General features: G+C 36.4%; 1 protein-coding gene across 3 annotated transcripts in view; it reads left to right on the top strand.

The window, feature by feature from the left end:
• LOC124302508 (limbic system-associated membrane protein-like) overlaps positions 1–15,951 on the top strand; it is a 110,636-nt gene that overhangs the window by 67,819 nt on the left and 26,866 nt on the right. For 2 of the 3 annotated variants that reach the window (XM_046758750.1, XM_046758752.1), the window contains exon 2: positions 12,694–12,794. In XM_046758750.1, coding sequence (XP_046614706.1) covers positions 12,694–12,794 — 101 coding nt within the window. The remainder of the gene's footprint in view (positions 1–12,693; positions 12,795–15,951) is intronic. The other variant, XM_046758751.1, reaches the window with a different exon arrangement.

Consider the following 15,951-nt stretch of genomic DNA (forward strand, 5'->3'; position numbering starts at 1 on the left):
ACTGCAGAGAATTTCCCGAAACCAACGCGTGTGAAAAAAGTTGCAACTTCCTCTCTCTCTCTCTCTCTCTCTCTCTCTCTCTCTCGGATCGTCGAGTTTTCATATGTTCCTACCAACACGCGAGAAAAGCTTATCGCGATTGGCCGGTGAGTGTATGGAAGTGGCCAGAAGCTCCTATAAATCAATTCTAAGCGTTAGAACAGCCTGTGCAAGCGTTCCCAGCAGTCCTCGTTAGATCACGCGAACAAGGCGCAACTGAGAACTCCGAGTATCAATTCAGTGAAATTCGGACTGCGGACAACGGAAATAAAAACCTGAATCCTGAAATGTAGGAGGATTAGGTATTTCCTGAAAGATCACAATATCGAATTTTCACAGATCAAAATCTATTTTATAAAATTTTAAAGTGTAGAAGGTCCAAAGTACGTCAGAAAGAAAAATTCGGAATTGTCAAATTGAATAAGAATTATAGCCAAGCGAAAATACAGAATCGTAAGAATTCTGTCGATTCTACGTACATTTTGAGTTTCTATGCTTTACTATACTCTTCATTTAAAAATTGTATAAAACTGATTCTCATGTTTTTAAAAATTCGATACTGTAAACCTTCTATTTTCTAATCCTTATACATCTTCATCTTCACTCTGCATCAGCAGTTACGATAGCGAAAAGTTTCGATGGAGCAAACTTCCGAAAAATAAAATTTCCATAGAATAAAATTCTGAAAATGAAAATATATTCACACGGCGAAGTTTACTCAACGAGTGGGTGTAAAAAATTAGAATCATCAGAATTCTGAATATAAAAATATCGAAAATCCAAAACAAAGAAAGATCAAAGTGATGAAATTTCACCCACCCAGAATTTACAGAACTGAATATCGTCGAGCACTCAGAAATTCGATATTTCAGGTTTGAAAATTTTTTCAATTTTTGCACCTTCGTCACTTTGACTTGTCGGAGCTTTGCTCTTTCGGAATTCTGCTTTTTCCGAACTTTGCACTTTCGGAACTTTGCGCGTCGAGTTTCGGTCCACTCGAATCTTGGATATTTCGTCAAAGTTTGATTTCATTACTCTAAGTTTCGTCATCAAACAATTCGGAATTTGGCGTCTTCGAAACATTTCAGATTCGGAATTTCAACCCGCGCCGTGTTGTAAATCGAATAATTTCAAAACGATTCGTCGAATCATAGCCAAAATCTTAGTATCTAGTTCTAAGTAAGGAAAGCTCCATCAATCGAGTCCAAAGTCGTACAAATTAATTTCTTTCGCTCTCCCGATATCGTCAGACAAAAAATTTATCGCACGCAATTAAAAGTCCGTAAAAGATAAGACCTCAACTTTCAAACTTCGACGCTGTTGCAATAACTTACCTTTGTGCTTTATTTTCATCGTAACAAAGAAGAGCGGTAAGTTGAAAATTGAAAGTGCAATGACGGCGAGTCAATTAGCGTGGGTCGCAAAAGGCGGCAACACTTCGAGGGTGAATCTGACCGGCTTCTTTCCAGCTAAAATCAAGTTTCCCGAAGGAGATGCGGAGGAGGGAAAAATGCGAGGAAGGGGAGCTTCGCCGCCATAGGAAGCCTCTGAAGTCGCCAGCTTCGGAGTTGACGGCTCTTTGTCGTTTCGTTCTACGCGAATATATAACGTAGACGGGTTTCAAACGAAGCAGAACTGCAGCTCGGCACCGCTTTGTGCTTATATTAACGGTCAACGGGGCTGTTACACAAACTCTATTACGCAGTCTTCCACCTCTTTGCAGGTAACTTTAACGGAATTTAACACCGAGCTTTCCTCCCGCTCGCTCAAAGCTCGTCGCTTCTCCACTTCCCACACCTTCGAACACAGGAATTTTTCACGACACTCCGTCGAAATCGCAGCGAAATACACGCAAAATTGAATAAAGTGACAAGCGTTCATTTTTTATCCAGGAATAATCGATTTTACAAGTTTCGTTCGCTAACACTAAACGTTTTGCATCGTTGTCAAAAAATTACGGCCCACTTACGAACATTTGTCAATCAGCCAAAAATAACAAGTCCGAAAATCGAAGAACAAAAAAGTTTCTCGAAACGCGTTAATAAACTCTGTTTATAAAATCAATAATCGACAATAATTCTAGCGTATCGTAAGTTTTTTCCGTATCAAAATTCAGAATCCAACTTTTCGCCTGATCACTTCGTCAAATCCGAAAACTTACAGTCACTGTTTTCTGTTTTTCGTTCAGACAGCTTGACTCAAAGGTCTGAAACCCGGGAGGAAATGGCAAGAGACGGTGAAACATAAACGGGATAAAAATGTTTTTTTGAAAGTTAAAAAGCCGGTTCCGTTGATACTTTTTTAAAACTTGTCCGAACCGCGTGGGAGGCGGTGGAATTATACGGGGACGTGAGTTGACGGTAGGAATAAGGATGACAGTGCAATAGACTTTGTTGTATATTATACACGCGTCTGGGGTTCGTTGGCGCACGTAAAGTAATAAAACGTGCTTGCGTACCCGACGGGGGCGTTTTCTGCCAGGGTGGCTTCAAGACTAAGGGAAGATTGGTGTCTCGGAGGGAAACTGGCACTCGAGTCACTTTGATGCACTCGAATCTTTGACTCGATCGGAATTCTACGGAATTTCTCTCGACGTACATACCGGAGCACAAAGACGCGTTTTAGAATCTCGATTTCCCCATATTTTTCTGAGTATCAAAACCTAGCTGGGACTTTCGCAAAATTTAACAGATTTTCGATACGAGTTGGTTTGTTTCTTCTTTATTTTAGAAAATTACCAGGGTCAGAATATAAAAAGTGAAACTCGAGCTAATTGATATGAATGTAATTAGAAGAACTCCATCGCAATGTTGAATTACATATATTCAGAAACTGGTAATTCAAACTTGAAGAAAATTCCGTATAATCAACGAATTTCAAAAATAATTATATTTCCTTTATTTTCAATGTGTTTTTTATTCAATGCTGAGATTGCTCTGTTTGTCCAATTTCGATGCCTCAGAGCTCGTCTTGTTCGTGAACAAATTTTTTACAAACCCTTTAAAATGAATTTTGAACAATGACAATTGTTCGATAGATATATACTGAAATTCTGGCATCGTTGAGAAAAAATGAGAAGTAATAACGTAACAGTTTTTAAATTATTAATAACCTGCAGACTTGCTTCATCCGAATTTACGAATACTCCAAATTCTACCAACAAAATTCATATCAATAAACTTTAGATTCGCTTTCTAAACTTTGATCTCATCGTTTCGTCACTCGATAAAGCGATTGAAAACATTTTTTTGTAAAAAAGAAAATCATGTGGAACCAAAAATTGACAGTAGGAGAGCAAAAAAAAAAAAAAAACAAACGGTAGCATCTTAAAAACTTTTCCCATCTTCATTCCCCAAAGCGACGATAATTACTAATAAATTTTATCGTTTGTAAAATCCGCTCGTTAGGATATGAAATTTTTATCGATGTTGTAAGGTAAAGTTGAGGGTAAATCACGATCGGGGCTGCTGTAAAAATTGTACAGGGAGGAGAGGGGATTAATTTCTAACGGTGTGTAGGTACGTATGTTTTCGAATAAAACCGAGTTCCTTAGTACACGACGGTACATCGGTCGTAACATCTCGTTAAGCCGAGCCCCGATTCGAAGCTGAATACGGTTGAGGTGTAACGACCAGGAAGCGATTGCAGGAAGCTTGCAAGCGCCTAACTATAATCAGCGAGCTTCGCGCGGTTTTCGAAAGCGGTGACTAGAAACTAGGTAGGTAAATAAAATTCACACCTTAAGTTTCGCGGGCCAATCAGACGGGGGTTTGTTTATTTGTTTCGCGTGCAAATACTGCGACAAGAACAATAACAACAAGAATAATGATAATAATAATCGGGAGCAATTAGAGAGGCGGTGATGAAGGGGTCGAGGGGACGAAAGACGCTGGGTAACTCGGATGGCCTTACTTTCAGCTATAAACTCGTCAAGTTTTCGAGTAAACGAAATCTCAGTTGGCCTCGTTACAGGAAACGGCTCGCGACGGTCTTGTTCCAACGGAAAACGCCGACGCGACGCGTGTCAATTATAATTTATCGTCTCGCAATCAACTGCTGCCTCTACAAGCCCCTGCACAATCATCGGGATGATCATTCATCGATCATTTTATTCATCGGAGCAGGACGAATGACAGGTGCGAGATATCTGCGTCCGTTCGTCGTCGAATCCTTGGTGTTTCAATTCTGTCGAGTCATATTTTACTTGTTTAGTATTTTTTTCTTCTTGCTTATTGTGTATATCGCTTGATTTGAGGTTATTCGTCATTTCTTACAATATTGTGAAAGAATTTCCCTTTTTTCTTACGAGCTTTGTCATCTTTTGTTTTTGTTTCACGTGTTTTTGAGATGGAATAATTTTCATCCCGATCATTGTCGCCTGTGACCTCGATTATTTATTTATTAATATATAAAAATTTGTCGATATAAATGTGTGATTGTAAAAGCGCGAGTGAAGCAATTCGAGTTTTATATCTGATTAAAGAAGTCGTTGTAACAAAAAATTTTTTTTTAACTGCTGATGGAAATACCTTGTTAACAACATTATCAGGGAAATTACATTATTTTGCTAACTTTTGCACCGAATATCTTTGTACAATTCGTTATCGTATAATTCTAATGAAAAATAGTTCATGTTGTTCACAAATGATTAAAACATCCGATATTCAGAACTCTATATAATAATATAATGATTTACAGTGATGATAAACTTGTGATTCGGCAAGAAATGCATTATTTTTCTTAAAAACCTAGAACAGGCGATTTCCGGAGAATTCGTTTCCAATGGAAGTGAACAACTGTTTTTATTAATTAGAATCAGCAAAGCAATATTGATTGTCGGTAAAAAAAAAAAAAAGAGATGAAAAAAAAACAATCGTGGAATAACGGGATGACAAATTGTTAATGTAACGAACGAAGTGTTTTGACGTTGAAATTCAGTGTCAAAATTTTTTTTTCTCCACACATGTAAACGGTTCGGCTTTAACGACACTTTTAAAGCCTTCGTTTCGTCACATTTTAGTCTTTTTTGGCCCGACTGAAAAGGGCTGAACAGACACCCGCCGCTTCCGGGATTCCAACGTCGAGCACTTCGAGCATTGAGATCGTCTGAAGGGACTAGATCCCCCCTTCATCCCTTATAGCCTTCCCTTTGACCCCGTATAGATACAGGCGCCCCCGCCTGACGAGGTTCGTTGAAAACAAGGCAAGCTTGAAATTCGATCCAATTTAGAGGCGAATTGTCTCAACTGAATGGGCGGTACGTGGCATACAAGCTGCATGGGGATACGTGGGACAGGCGGAGAAAATTGCCCCCCTGATATGGTAACCGTCACCCCTTATTCTAACCACACCCTGTACTAAATCAATTAAGAATCGACGGTCGCGGAAATGTGCTTCGATCCCTGCGATTTTTCGTCCCTCAATTCCGTAGCCAAAATGACGCTGAAGCTGTTGCGTCGAGGAGTTTTAATAAATTTGTTCAAAAATTTTGACGTAAGCTCCGAAAAGCAAGTTTTTTATTCCGAACGTAAGTCGAGATTCGTCTGAGATGAGGAAATTTTCTAAATATTTGCTTCTAGATTTTCTTCGTACAATGTATAATAAATCTTCAAAGAGCTTTTGTCGACTTTGGAGAAACTTACGAACACATCGTGTTTCTGAATTTTACCACCTATTTTATATTTACTTTTCGTATATTTAGAGAACCTTTCAATATATTTCTTTGCGATTTTTTTACTATTTCCGATAGCATATTGATAGGTTTTAAATACTCGAGAGTAATTATTGCGGCGTAATGTAAATTGTCATTGTTTTCAATTCAATTCGATCAAATCCAGAGGAGAAACTCGATGTGGGGGTTTTTGGGGTCGCTGATAACGAATCTGAAATTTGATTTTGAAAATTCAACACAGCGAATCCAATCAGCGACCCCGAAAATCATGCATACAATTTTTTTTGCTGTATTCGATCAAATTTGAAATATTCGTTCACCATATTAAATCTACGATTATGAATTTTTGAAATCTAATTTCGGATTCGTAATCAGTGACACCAAAACTCCTACACGGCGTTTTTTCACTGAATTTGATCAAATTAAAAAATTTTCTCAGCCACATCGAATCTGCCATCGTGAATTTTTGAAATCTAATGCAAGACTCGTAATCAGTGACCTCGCAGACCGTAGATTACTATTTTGATATAAAAGATGACTCAGCATAATAATGTGCAAATCAAAAGTTTAACAGATATCAGAGCAAGTTTTTTAGGTCTCTCATAATATCTGATACATAAAGGTTTACATTTAAATTTGATTTGATTACCTTGTTTCGTTCATGAAAGCTTATTCCTTTTTTTTGTGTCTTACCACCAATTTGTTTGATTTTTTTTATTCCTTCCTGTCGATTTTGGCATAAATTGATACAAACCTCGACACATAACGTCGTTGTATATTTTTCGTTCGTAATAGCTGAAATTGAACCCTGGCCATAGGTAGGCATTTAACGCTAATCGTTCGTTGAGAAATCCCTCGAGTCGTAAAGTCGCGTGGATTCGTCACTCGTGATCATCTCCGTCATATACCTAAATTGCGACGTCGTACAATCTTTGCAAGTTGTAAAGTGGAATATCATCGCGAGAAAACGGAGTGAAAACTCTCTTCTCCCATTAAGCAAGATTACTTTCACAAGGAGTCTGCAAGCTTGCAGCGCCGTTGCAGCAGACAGTCGCTGACAAGAGAGCCGAGAAAATGAGTGGACTAGAAAAGAACGAAAAAAAACACCCAAAACGACAAAAATAAAACCTGTGTTTGGATAAAATAAATAAAACTGTGAGAGAAAGAGAGAGAGAGAGAGAGAGAGAGAGAGAAGAAAAAAGATGGGTGAAAATTGGGCTAGAGAGAATAAGAAGAAAAAACGAATAAAAAAAACATTGTTCAATAATTGCATTGGTAGGATATTTTTCTTCTTTGTTTTAAATAACGAATCGTGTAACAAGATATAGAAATTCAAATCCTCATAATTGTCTAGAATTGTATTTTGAAAAAAATGGAATAATCCTAAATTTTCACTGCCATAAGTGGTTTGCTAGCGAATTTTCGTAACTTTACTGAATATTGTCGGGATTTTGTCTTTTGAAAAACTTGGTTTATGAAGGATATCAAAACGTTTCGTTGATTTACAATCTCTACTTCCTACCTTTTCACACCACCGTATCGATGATGTATAAAAAATCAGCAGTTTTCGAAGTATGAAATTTTTCTGAATAACGACATCACGCCCATTCCATATCACGCGATGATTCCATTCATTGACTCGGGTCATCCGATACCGGTATACGTACAGCGAAATTGTAGACAATACCGTGTTGATTAGCGAGAAAAAGTGATTAGCGCTTCGGATTGGACGAAGGAATGAATAAAACAGAGATAAACATGTAAAGCGGAAAAATAATAAAAATGAGGGAAATTTTTTTGTTTTTTTAATATCGTATACGCGTTATTAATAGACATTCGTTAATTACCTTCGAGTGGAAAAATTAATTGCCGTTATTAATTGATTCCAGCATTCAGTACACCATGTGCGAATGTCCAGTACATGTACATATATACATATATATATATATACAGAGAGAGAGAGATATAGATATATATCGAGAATTGAATGGAAGGTCTGATGCAGCAGGTTCGTTAGTGAAGACTAGAGAGGAAAAAAATGATGCGTATGCTGTAATTGACGAATTGGAGAGAAGAGCAACGTCGTCGAGGATGAATGGATGGAATCGAAAACAAGAGGAAAAAAAAATAAAATCCATGCAACATGTGAAGAATCGAATTACATCATGCAAAGAATGAAATCAATCAATGTGAATAAGGGTCACTTGAATTTTGCTTGGTGAAAAAAAGAAATATTTTTTTCCACGCTGTATAAAATGGTATAAATAATTATGATTATGTGTTGTTTTTTTTTATAACGAATATTGAGAGAAATTAAAAATGGAGTGAAGTTATCAATGTTTGATGAGGTAATAGAATGAGGAATAAATTTAAATTGAAGTGAAATTTGACGCGAATTCGTTTTTCAGATTCTTCGGAGAAAATCTACGCGGAGTGGTTTGAAATTTATTGATACAAAATACAAAGTGCGAGTGCCTGAGATTTTGGAAGAGAACAAAATAACGCGAATTATACTAATTCGAAGGGAAATGATTTACTCTTTGAATCACACGTGGCACGAATATTGGAGGAAAAATTTTATACAGCAGGCAAAAATTAATCAAGCTTGTGTGACTAAATTATATACGTTTTATTCGCAAATTAACCAAGTGTGCGAAATTTTTTCTCAATATTTAATTCACGTAACTCGTGATTCATATACAGTTTTAAATTACAGGAAAAAAAAATCTGCGTCGAACGAATTGCGATACAATTTTTTACGCTTATTGATATTTATCATTATTTTATCCTCGCAATCGGATTTTAAGTACCATTTATAACCAGCTTTATATCGATTCGATTACGAGCCTTGTTTTAAAGCTATTTCGTTATTCGTTTACATGATATTGGTTTATTCGTTGTCATTCGTTTGCCGAGAGAAAGTCGAAGAATCCTTGAGGGATGAAATGTAATACAAACTGAGAAAACTGGTCGACAGAAATCGAGAGGCGTAGTCAAAAGTGGTGAAAAAAACTAGCGAGAAGTTTGGCGAATTGAAAGAACTCGGGTGAAAAAGTGAGAGAGATTTATACAAGTAGAGAACACAAACGGCTTTAATTGATTCCGCAAATTGCAAAAGTTTGAAGCGTTTCAATATATAAAAGTTAAAAAGTGGAAAGTTAAAAATACAAAGAAATTCGATATTTAAAACGGTCAGAATAAATGTTGGATTACGAAAAAACATAGAATTTTTGGTATAAATATATACGTACAATGCGATAGTATAAAAATCATTGGAATGAACCTAGAAATGTAGAAAAACATAGAAAAAAATTGACAGTTCATCTATATATTTAGGTTTAATTCTGTTTCTTTCTAGCCATTGTTTTTTGTTTGTTTTTTAAATTGTTTAAATTGTTTATTAAATTTGGAAATCATACATGAAACAGATTCTTGCATTTTTTGAGCATTTGATACAATTGTAATGATTATTCTATATCATGACCCTCACCCTTTTCATTTTGTTGCATACGTTTGATTTCACTTTTGTGTTTTTGTTTGTTTAGTATTATATTAACTATTACGTTACTACGACGACATCCCTGCTGAACATTTGCCTTCATACCGAGACATAAAGACGTCGTAATACTGTCGGCCGTAAATACGGATTCACAGTCCCGTGGGATGCGCGATGCTGTCGCGCAAAAATTCTTTATTATTTCGCACATCATGAAGGCTCGAAAAGCTCCGGTCAAAGTCGATTTCCTCCATTGGTAGAAAAAATATAAAAACAGAATCAGAGATTAAATTCATTTTTCAAAGTTAATTCATACAGTTTGATTATACGTCGATTATGTCTGTTGTTTCAAAAAATTGATCGTTGTTATTTGCCCATTAATCTCTCTATCAATTTTTCATTTTTATAAAATTTAACGTCAACGACAATTTTCCGAATTACTGTATCAGTCATTTAGCAAACGAATAGAGAGAAAATAAAAATTTCAAGAAAACAAATCTAACGAAAATATAATTTCTTGTCACTTCTATAGGTACAATTATTAATAGGTATAATTTACTGCACCCTGGTTGATTGAAAAATTTAATCGTTTATTTACTTTTCGTTTTTCTATACCAATACACAATATATAAATTATATTATGTTTGTATTAAATTATACCCACAAACATATTTTGCATTTTTTATAATAATTTTTTTCTTTGCTATTTTCACGCACTTTACGAATTTGAATCTTCAGAAACGATGAACGAAAGTTGCGTTTCACGCAATTCCACGACTCGATCCAAATTGCCGCGGACATGAATTAGAAAAAAAAAAAAAACGACAAATAACAAATAAATAACCGTACATTTTGCAACGTGTTGAAAAAGACTCGATCTATTCCTTTCCAACTTAGACGCGATTTCACCGGCTTGAACGGGGTCGGAAGAAAACTGGAACGGGAAAACAGTTACGGCCTTGATCCCGGGGGTGTTTTCCCTCTCCTCACCCTCGCCGAAGAGGGCGGATCGGGGATGAAAAGAGAGGAGAAGTTACGCACGGCTAGATAGACACTCGATAGAATTATGACCCTCGTATAAGCGGGAGCACCGTTATGAAGCTGCAGGCGCGGGAAATTTCCGCCCCCCGAAGCGGGTGGTGAAGGACCCTGGGGGGGGGGGAGGTTTTCCAGCCTCGGAGAACACCGCTAACAACCCCCCTAGACGTCCGCGGTTTCCTTTCGCCTGCATAATATATATCATCGCATTATAAGAGCATATTACCCCCCTATTATATTTTCCTCCATATATATATATATATATATATATATACATACATGCATGTAGGCGGAGGAATTTGTAATAGACCCATAAAACTGGCTTTAAAGGATTTATGCGCCTCTGGTTATGCGTCTGTATTATGATATGTGAATATCTATGGATGTATTTTGTACGTATACGTATCTACGTGTGTGTGTGTACATCGTCGACCTCGAACCCCTTGAAAGTTTTACATACATGCCGCACAGATTTTTTCCCTTGTATTAAGATGCTTCGTCGCTTTTATTTTTTCATCTCTTTCTCTCCTTCTTTCTTTCGTTCTCTGTTTTTGACACGTAAACAGCACCGTACGTATTATAACAGTCCGCTTATGGCCTCTTGGACTCAAAATGTAACCACCAATTTCTAATCTTGATCTGATTCTCGTTCTTCTATACGCTGTATATTCGATACAACGCTTTTGTAAAATCCAATCTTCAGATTTCTATAAATTTTAGGTTTTAATTTCGTTTAACCGCGTTGTTCGTAACGGTAATAAATGATTTGCGTGTGTTCCTGTTTTTGAACTTGTTGTACAGTTATTGAAGTAAAATTGCTTCTCTTTAACGAATGTTTCCAAAACCTGACACGATGTCGATGCGTCGTGAAACGATGAATTTAAAAAAAATTTCATCTGACCGATATCGCTGAAAGCTCAATTAATTCGTAAATCAATTTTTTTTTTTTTTTTCGTGTATTTTACCACAGTTACTTTTTTTCTATCTCATCGCGTATAAACATCAGTTGATTAATTCTTATCGAACGGATTATTCTTCCTCAATAATTAACCGAAAAACAGTATTATTATATCATTTTTTCAAGCACTTAAACACATAACGTACAATTTCCACATCACTTTGGTACTCGATAGAACCATTTTTTTCACATGAACAGTGCAATTCGATTCTATCGAAACAAGCTTTAAAGCTCAAGTCCACTGCTATTCTGCCTTATTACTTTTGAGTTATCTTTTTTTCATACTTTCGAAGCTTTTTCTTCTGCATTAATTTTTTTCCCTGCCCTTGCTCTTGCTTGTGACGGCGAAAGGCGGCTCTTGACTCTCTCCAGTTTTATACCGTCAAGTGCAGCGTCGAGTTCTAAGACCGACCCCCGTTATATATCTATATACACATACCTATATACACACATATATATCTGTAATAACATATCTCTATACATCCGTTTGTGTGAACCCTCGAGCAGTTAGAGCAGCAGTTGCAAAACGCTTCTTAACAGCCCTTAAAGCCTCTCTCTAACTCCTAAACTACTTTCGGTACGTTGGAGATGGGTATTTCTGCCGGAAGGAGCCGGAAGGTTCAATTCGATTCTATTAAGTTTCAAAGCCCGAAATAACCCGCTGATGCGCAGTGAGGCGTGACTAGTCAAATGAACGAAAAAGACAGAAGGAATGAAGGAAAAATGTGAATTTTTATTCGAAAACTCTGTGTCTGATTTGATATTTTTTATTTTTTTTGTCGAACGAAGTTGAAGAGCTTTCGAAGGTTTTACAAGTACAAAATTCTCTGTGTATGTTTCAATAACTGTTTATCATCTTCCGATTATCTACACTGAGAAAAATTTCATTTGTTATAGTAACTAGAAAAATTCAGTAAAACAGGAATGGTTAAAAAAAAACTGTTTGAATATTGTTGGAATTACGAAAAACGAGTAACACGTAACCATTTTGCGCTATCGTCGATCCTTTTTTGGTAATTGCAACGCAAAATCAGTTTCTGAGGTTTACTCTACTTTTTTAGTTAAAGAAGGCTTTGACGTCGATTTATTGCTGCACAAGCATTAAATTTTCGCAGCAGTTACAAGAAAATATAGTAACAGTGGTCGTAATGAGAAAGAATAGTAACAGATGCTACGACTTTCTCGTAACAGCTAGAAAACTAATTTTCATTCGGTACCTAGAACTATATTTTTCGATTGTGGTAAAAAATAAAAACAGTTAAGGACTGATCGGTAAGGGGAATTAAAAATTTCTCTCAGTGTATTTTTTTTTTCATCTTATTACCGTTTCAAAATCTTACGAATTCACCAGATCTGAACAAAGTTCTGTTGGACTTTTTTTCATCTCTCATTCGATTATCGAGTGTCGTTATTGAGTAGAAAAAAATAAAGTAAAGAAAAATATCAGACGAAATTGTTGGAAACGAATGTTTTAAGCATGTTTTACTCTGATTTCAGAGCCGAATTTCAAGGAGCCAATCACCAACGTCACAGCACCGGTTGGACGAGAAGCGATCCTTGCCTGCGTCGTCAAAGATCTTGGCGTTTACAAGGTAATTACAGACTGTTAAATTCGATCGATAGACTCCGTTGGTTACCTTTTCGTTTTCACTCTCCCATACGTACCTATGTTTATATTTTCGATCCATGTGTAGGTGTAAAAAAAAAATTCTCTCGTAATCGAAATTCTACAATGTCTCGATTTTCACGGCTTAATTCAATGATAAAGAAGACAAATAATATTTTGTTTCATGGATACAATATTCGATTAAGAATGTAATTAAAGTTAAATCGAATCTTCGATGAAGAAAATGTGTATTCAATTAATCGTCCAAAAAAAAAAAAATTAATCCTTTCAATACGATCGAAATTTATACTCGATTGAATTGACAAGTTTAATTTAACGCTCGAACATAAATTTTAATGTTATCGGATGTTAAAATATTTTATTCACATCGAACAAAAATCACAAAGTTCGAAAAAATTCATCGTGCTTAAGGATAAAGTTTATATAATTGTCACGAACTCGATTTGAGCAAACTTTTTTTCAAATGTGATGGTTCGATCGACCTGTAACGTGACGGTTTTATTTTCTTAATTTTCTATCCTATATATATTATATTTGAAAGAAATCTTTAGTTGATTTACAAAAAAATATCTCTGAAGATTTACAACGACGATTCTCGAGTCGAAAAAAAAAATGAAAAAGTATAAAAAAAAATAACGAAATGCGAAACGGAAGTTTCTGGTCGTAGGATAAAATTAATCTGAATTTGATAAGGGTAACTGGAAAATCGTTCGTCACGTGATCAGAGATTTTCGTAAAATTCCGACAAAGCTTCTGGAGGTCGTTAAGTGAGCTTTCGCATATCTGCAAATATAGTTAAACCTACGAGGTAGGATCGCGAAACGGGGTTAATTTTTGCACGACCGACGATTAATCCTGCGGATTAATCAGCAGCTGGGCAAGGGGTAAGTTACGTGTGGCCTATAGGAGCGTGAATATAGAGAAAGCGAGATAGATGGAGAGGGAAGGAGATCATCGAGAGAGAGAGAGAGAGAGAGAGAAGGAGAAATAGCATCGTACCGCAAAGCCACCCGTGCCATGCTATCTGAGGTTATTACTCAACGAAGTTCGCGCCATTTGTTTGATAACAAAAAAACAAAAAAAAAAAAAGAAAAAAGGAAAAGAAAAAAAAAGAACGAGGAAAGAAAACAGATAAATAGAACAAGGAAAAAGGGTGAAAAGGAAAGAAAAAAAAAAAAACAAGCAAAATAAAATAAAGCGGAAGAAAAAAAGACACACACACACACACACTGAGGAAGTAAAATGGATAAGATAACTCGTTGGCAGTGGCTGCTCGTTATCCGCGCTTAGACTCTCTTCCCCCCCCGGGGGGTCAAACCCACTTTTCGCTGAAACACGAAATTCCCTGCAGCCGAGGTCGTTCTCAACTTTTCGCCGACGTCGCGTTATGTGTAGCAGGTATAACCTGTTACGTATAGGTATATGAGCGCTACCCATCCCGTACCTTATGTTATTACAATCCGACGAATTATTGTTATCTCACCTTCTGTGCCGCGGGTGATTTTCGTTTCTGGATGTATTTTTTTTTTTTTTTTCTCTCTCTCTTTTCTTACTTCTTCTTTCTCATTTCTGTCATCCAGACTCCTTTTTTTACGTTAAAAGTTTCTCAAGGCCGATATTCGGTTGTTTTTATCTTACTTACTTTTTTCTTTTTATCTTAATTACTTGGATCATTTTGTCTTCACTTGAATCGATTTGAAGACATTTGAATTATCTTACCTTTAGTCGTCGTTTGATCAAATTCACTTGAGTTTACTCAAAGTCATTGGAATTTGTTTTGTATAAATTGAAATATCATTAAATTCACTGAATTGAATTTGAAATTGTTTTAATTCACTGAAATCCAGTTGAAATTACTTGATTTTACACGAATAAACTCAAGGTCATGTAATCAAATCCATCCGAACGAACTTAAAATCGTCTTAACTTGAAGTCATTTAAATTCACTTCGATAAATTCGAAGCCAATTTGATTCGTCTGATTCAATTTAAAGTAATTGAAATTCACCTGGATGCGGTGAAAAACATTTTAGATACTTAAATCGACTCGAACCCATTTAAATTTACTTAACTTAGTTGAAAATCATCGGTTAATATACACCTGAATAAACACTCGAAGTAGTTAAAATTTACTTGAATTTCCTAGCGTAAATTTGAAATCATTTTCATTCGCATGAATCAACTTGAATTCATAAATATTCGCATGAATTGACTTGAAGTCTTCCGATAAAATTCACTCGCAAAAATTCAACACAATTGAAGAACTTAAAATGAACTTCAAATCCCTACAACTCACTTTACTCAACTCTCAGTAATTTCATTTCTATCAAATCAACGTGAAATCATTTCAATGCGCTTCAATCAACTTGAATTCGTAAAATTTATCTAAAGCCGTCTTGAAATTTTCATTAAAAAATTATGAAATCCTTCGAAGCCTCAACTCACGACTAACTTGTTCCTTTCGGTGATTTCAATTCTGTCAAATCAACTTGAAAGTGTTTCAATACACTCGGTTCGACTCAAATTCGTAAAACGTCTCTAAAATAATCGAAAAATCGTAAATCGAAAAATCGTGACATTTTTCGAAGCCTCAACTTCCGCGATGACTTTTACCTGCAGAGGGATCATCGATCACCTGAGAAAATTCGAAGCCGCAAGGGTCAGTTTGCGTTATAATAACGCACGACGATCCGTCATAGCGAAATTAAGCGGCAGCTTTCGATACCCAGTGATCTCATCTTAATCAAGGGAAAGGTCGATGCGTCTCGGATCAGGGTTGTCTTATCCCGGTAGGGGCTTGTTCGGAAATGTGGGAAAGCGGGTGTAATAATTTACGACTAAAATCGTTCACCCTCTCCGATATTCGAAGTTTCAGGAGCCGGACGCGACGGGGTGAAAAACTCGCGACCCTAATTATCCAATAATCAATCGCTCCTCTTATCGCCGATCCTTCTTCGCGAATGATCGGTTCAACCTGCGAACCTCCGTTAACCCACCGGCGATGTTATACCGCGGCCTTGTCTCCATCCCCATCTCGATTTTTCACCCCTAGAATTCAACCCCCGTTACCATTCGCCAGATCGTGTCTCTCTTCCGCTCGATCGGTCCGATTTAATGTGGACA

The sequence above is a fragment of the Neodiprion virginianus genome, chromosome 4 (genome assembly GCF_021901495.1).
Source record: "Neodiprion virginianus isolate iyNeoVirg1 chromosome 4, iyNeoVirg1.1, whole genome shotgun sequence".
NCBI classification, from domain to species: domain Eukaryota; kingdom Metazoa; phylum Arthropoda; class Insecta; order Hymenoptera; family Diprionidae; genus Neodiprion; species Neodiprion virginianus.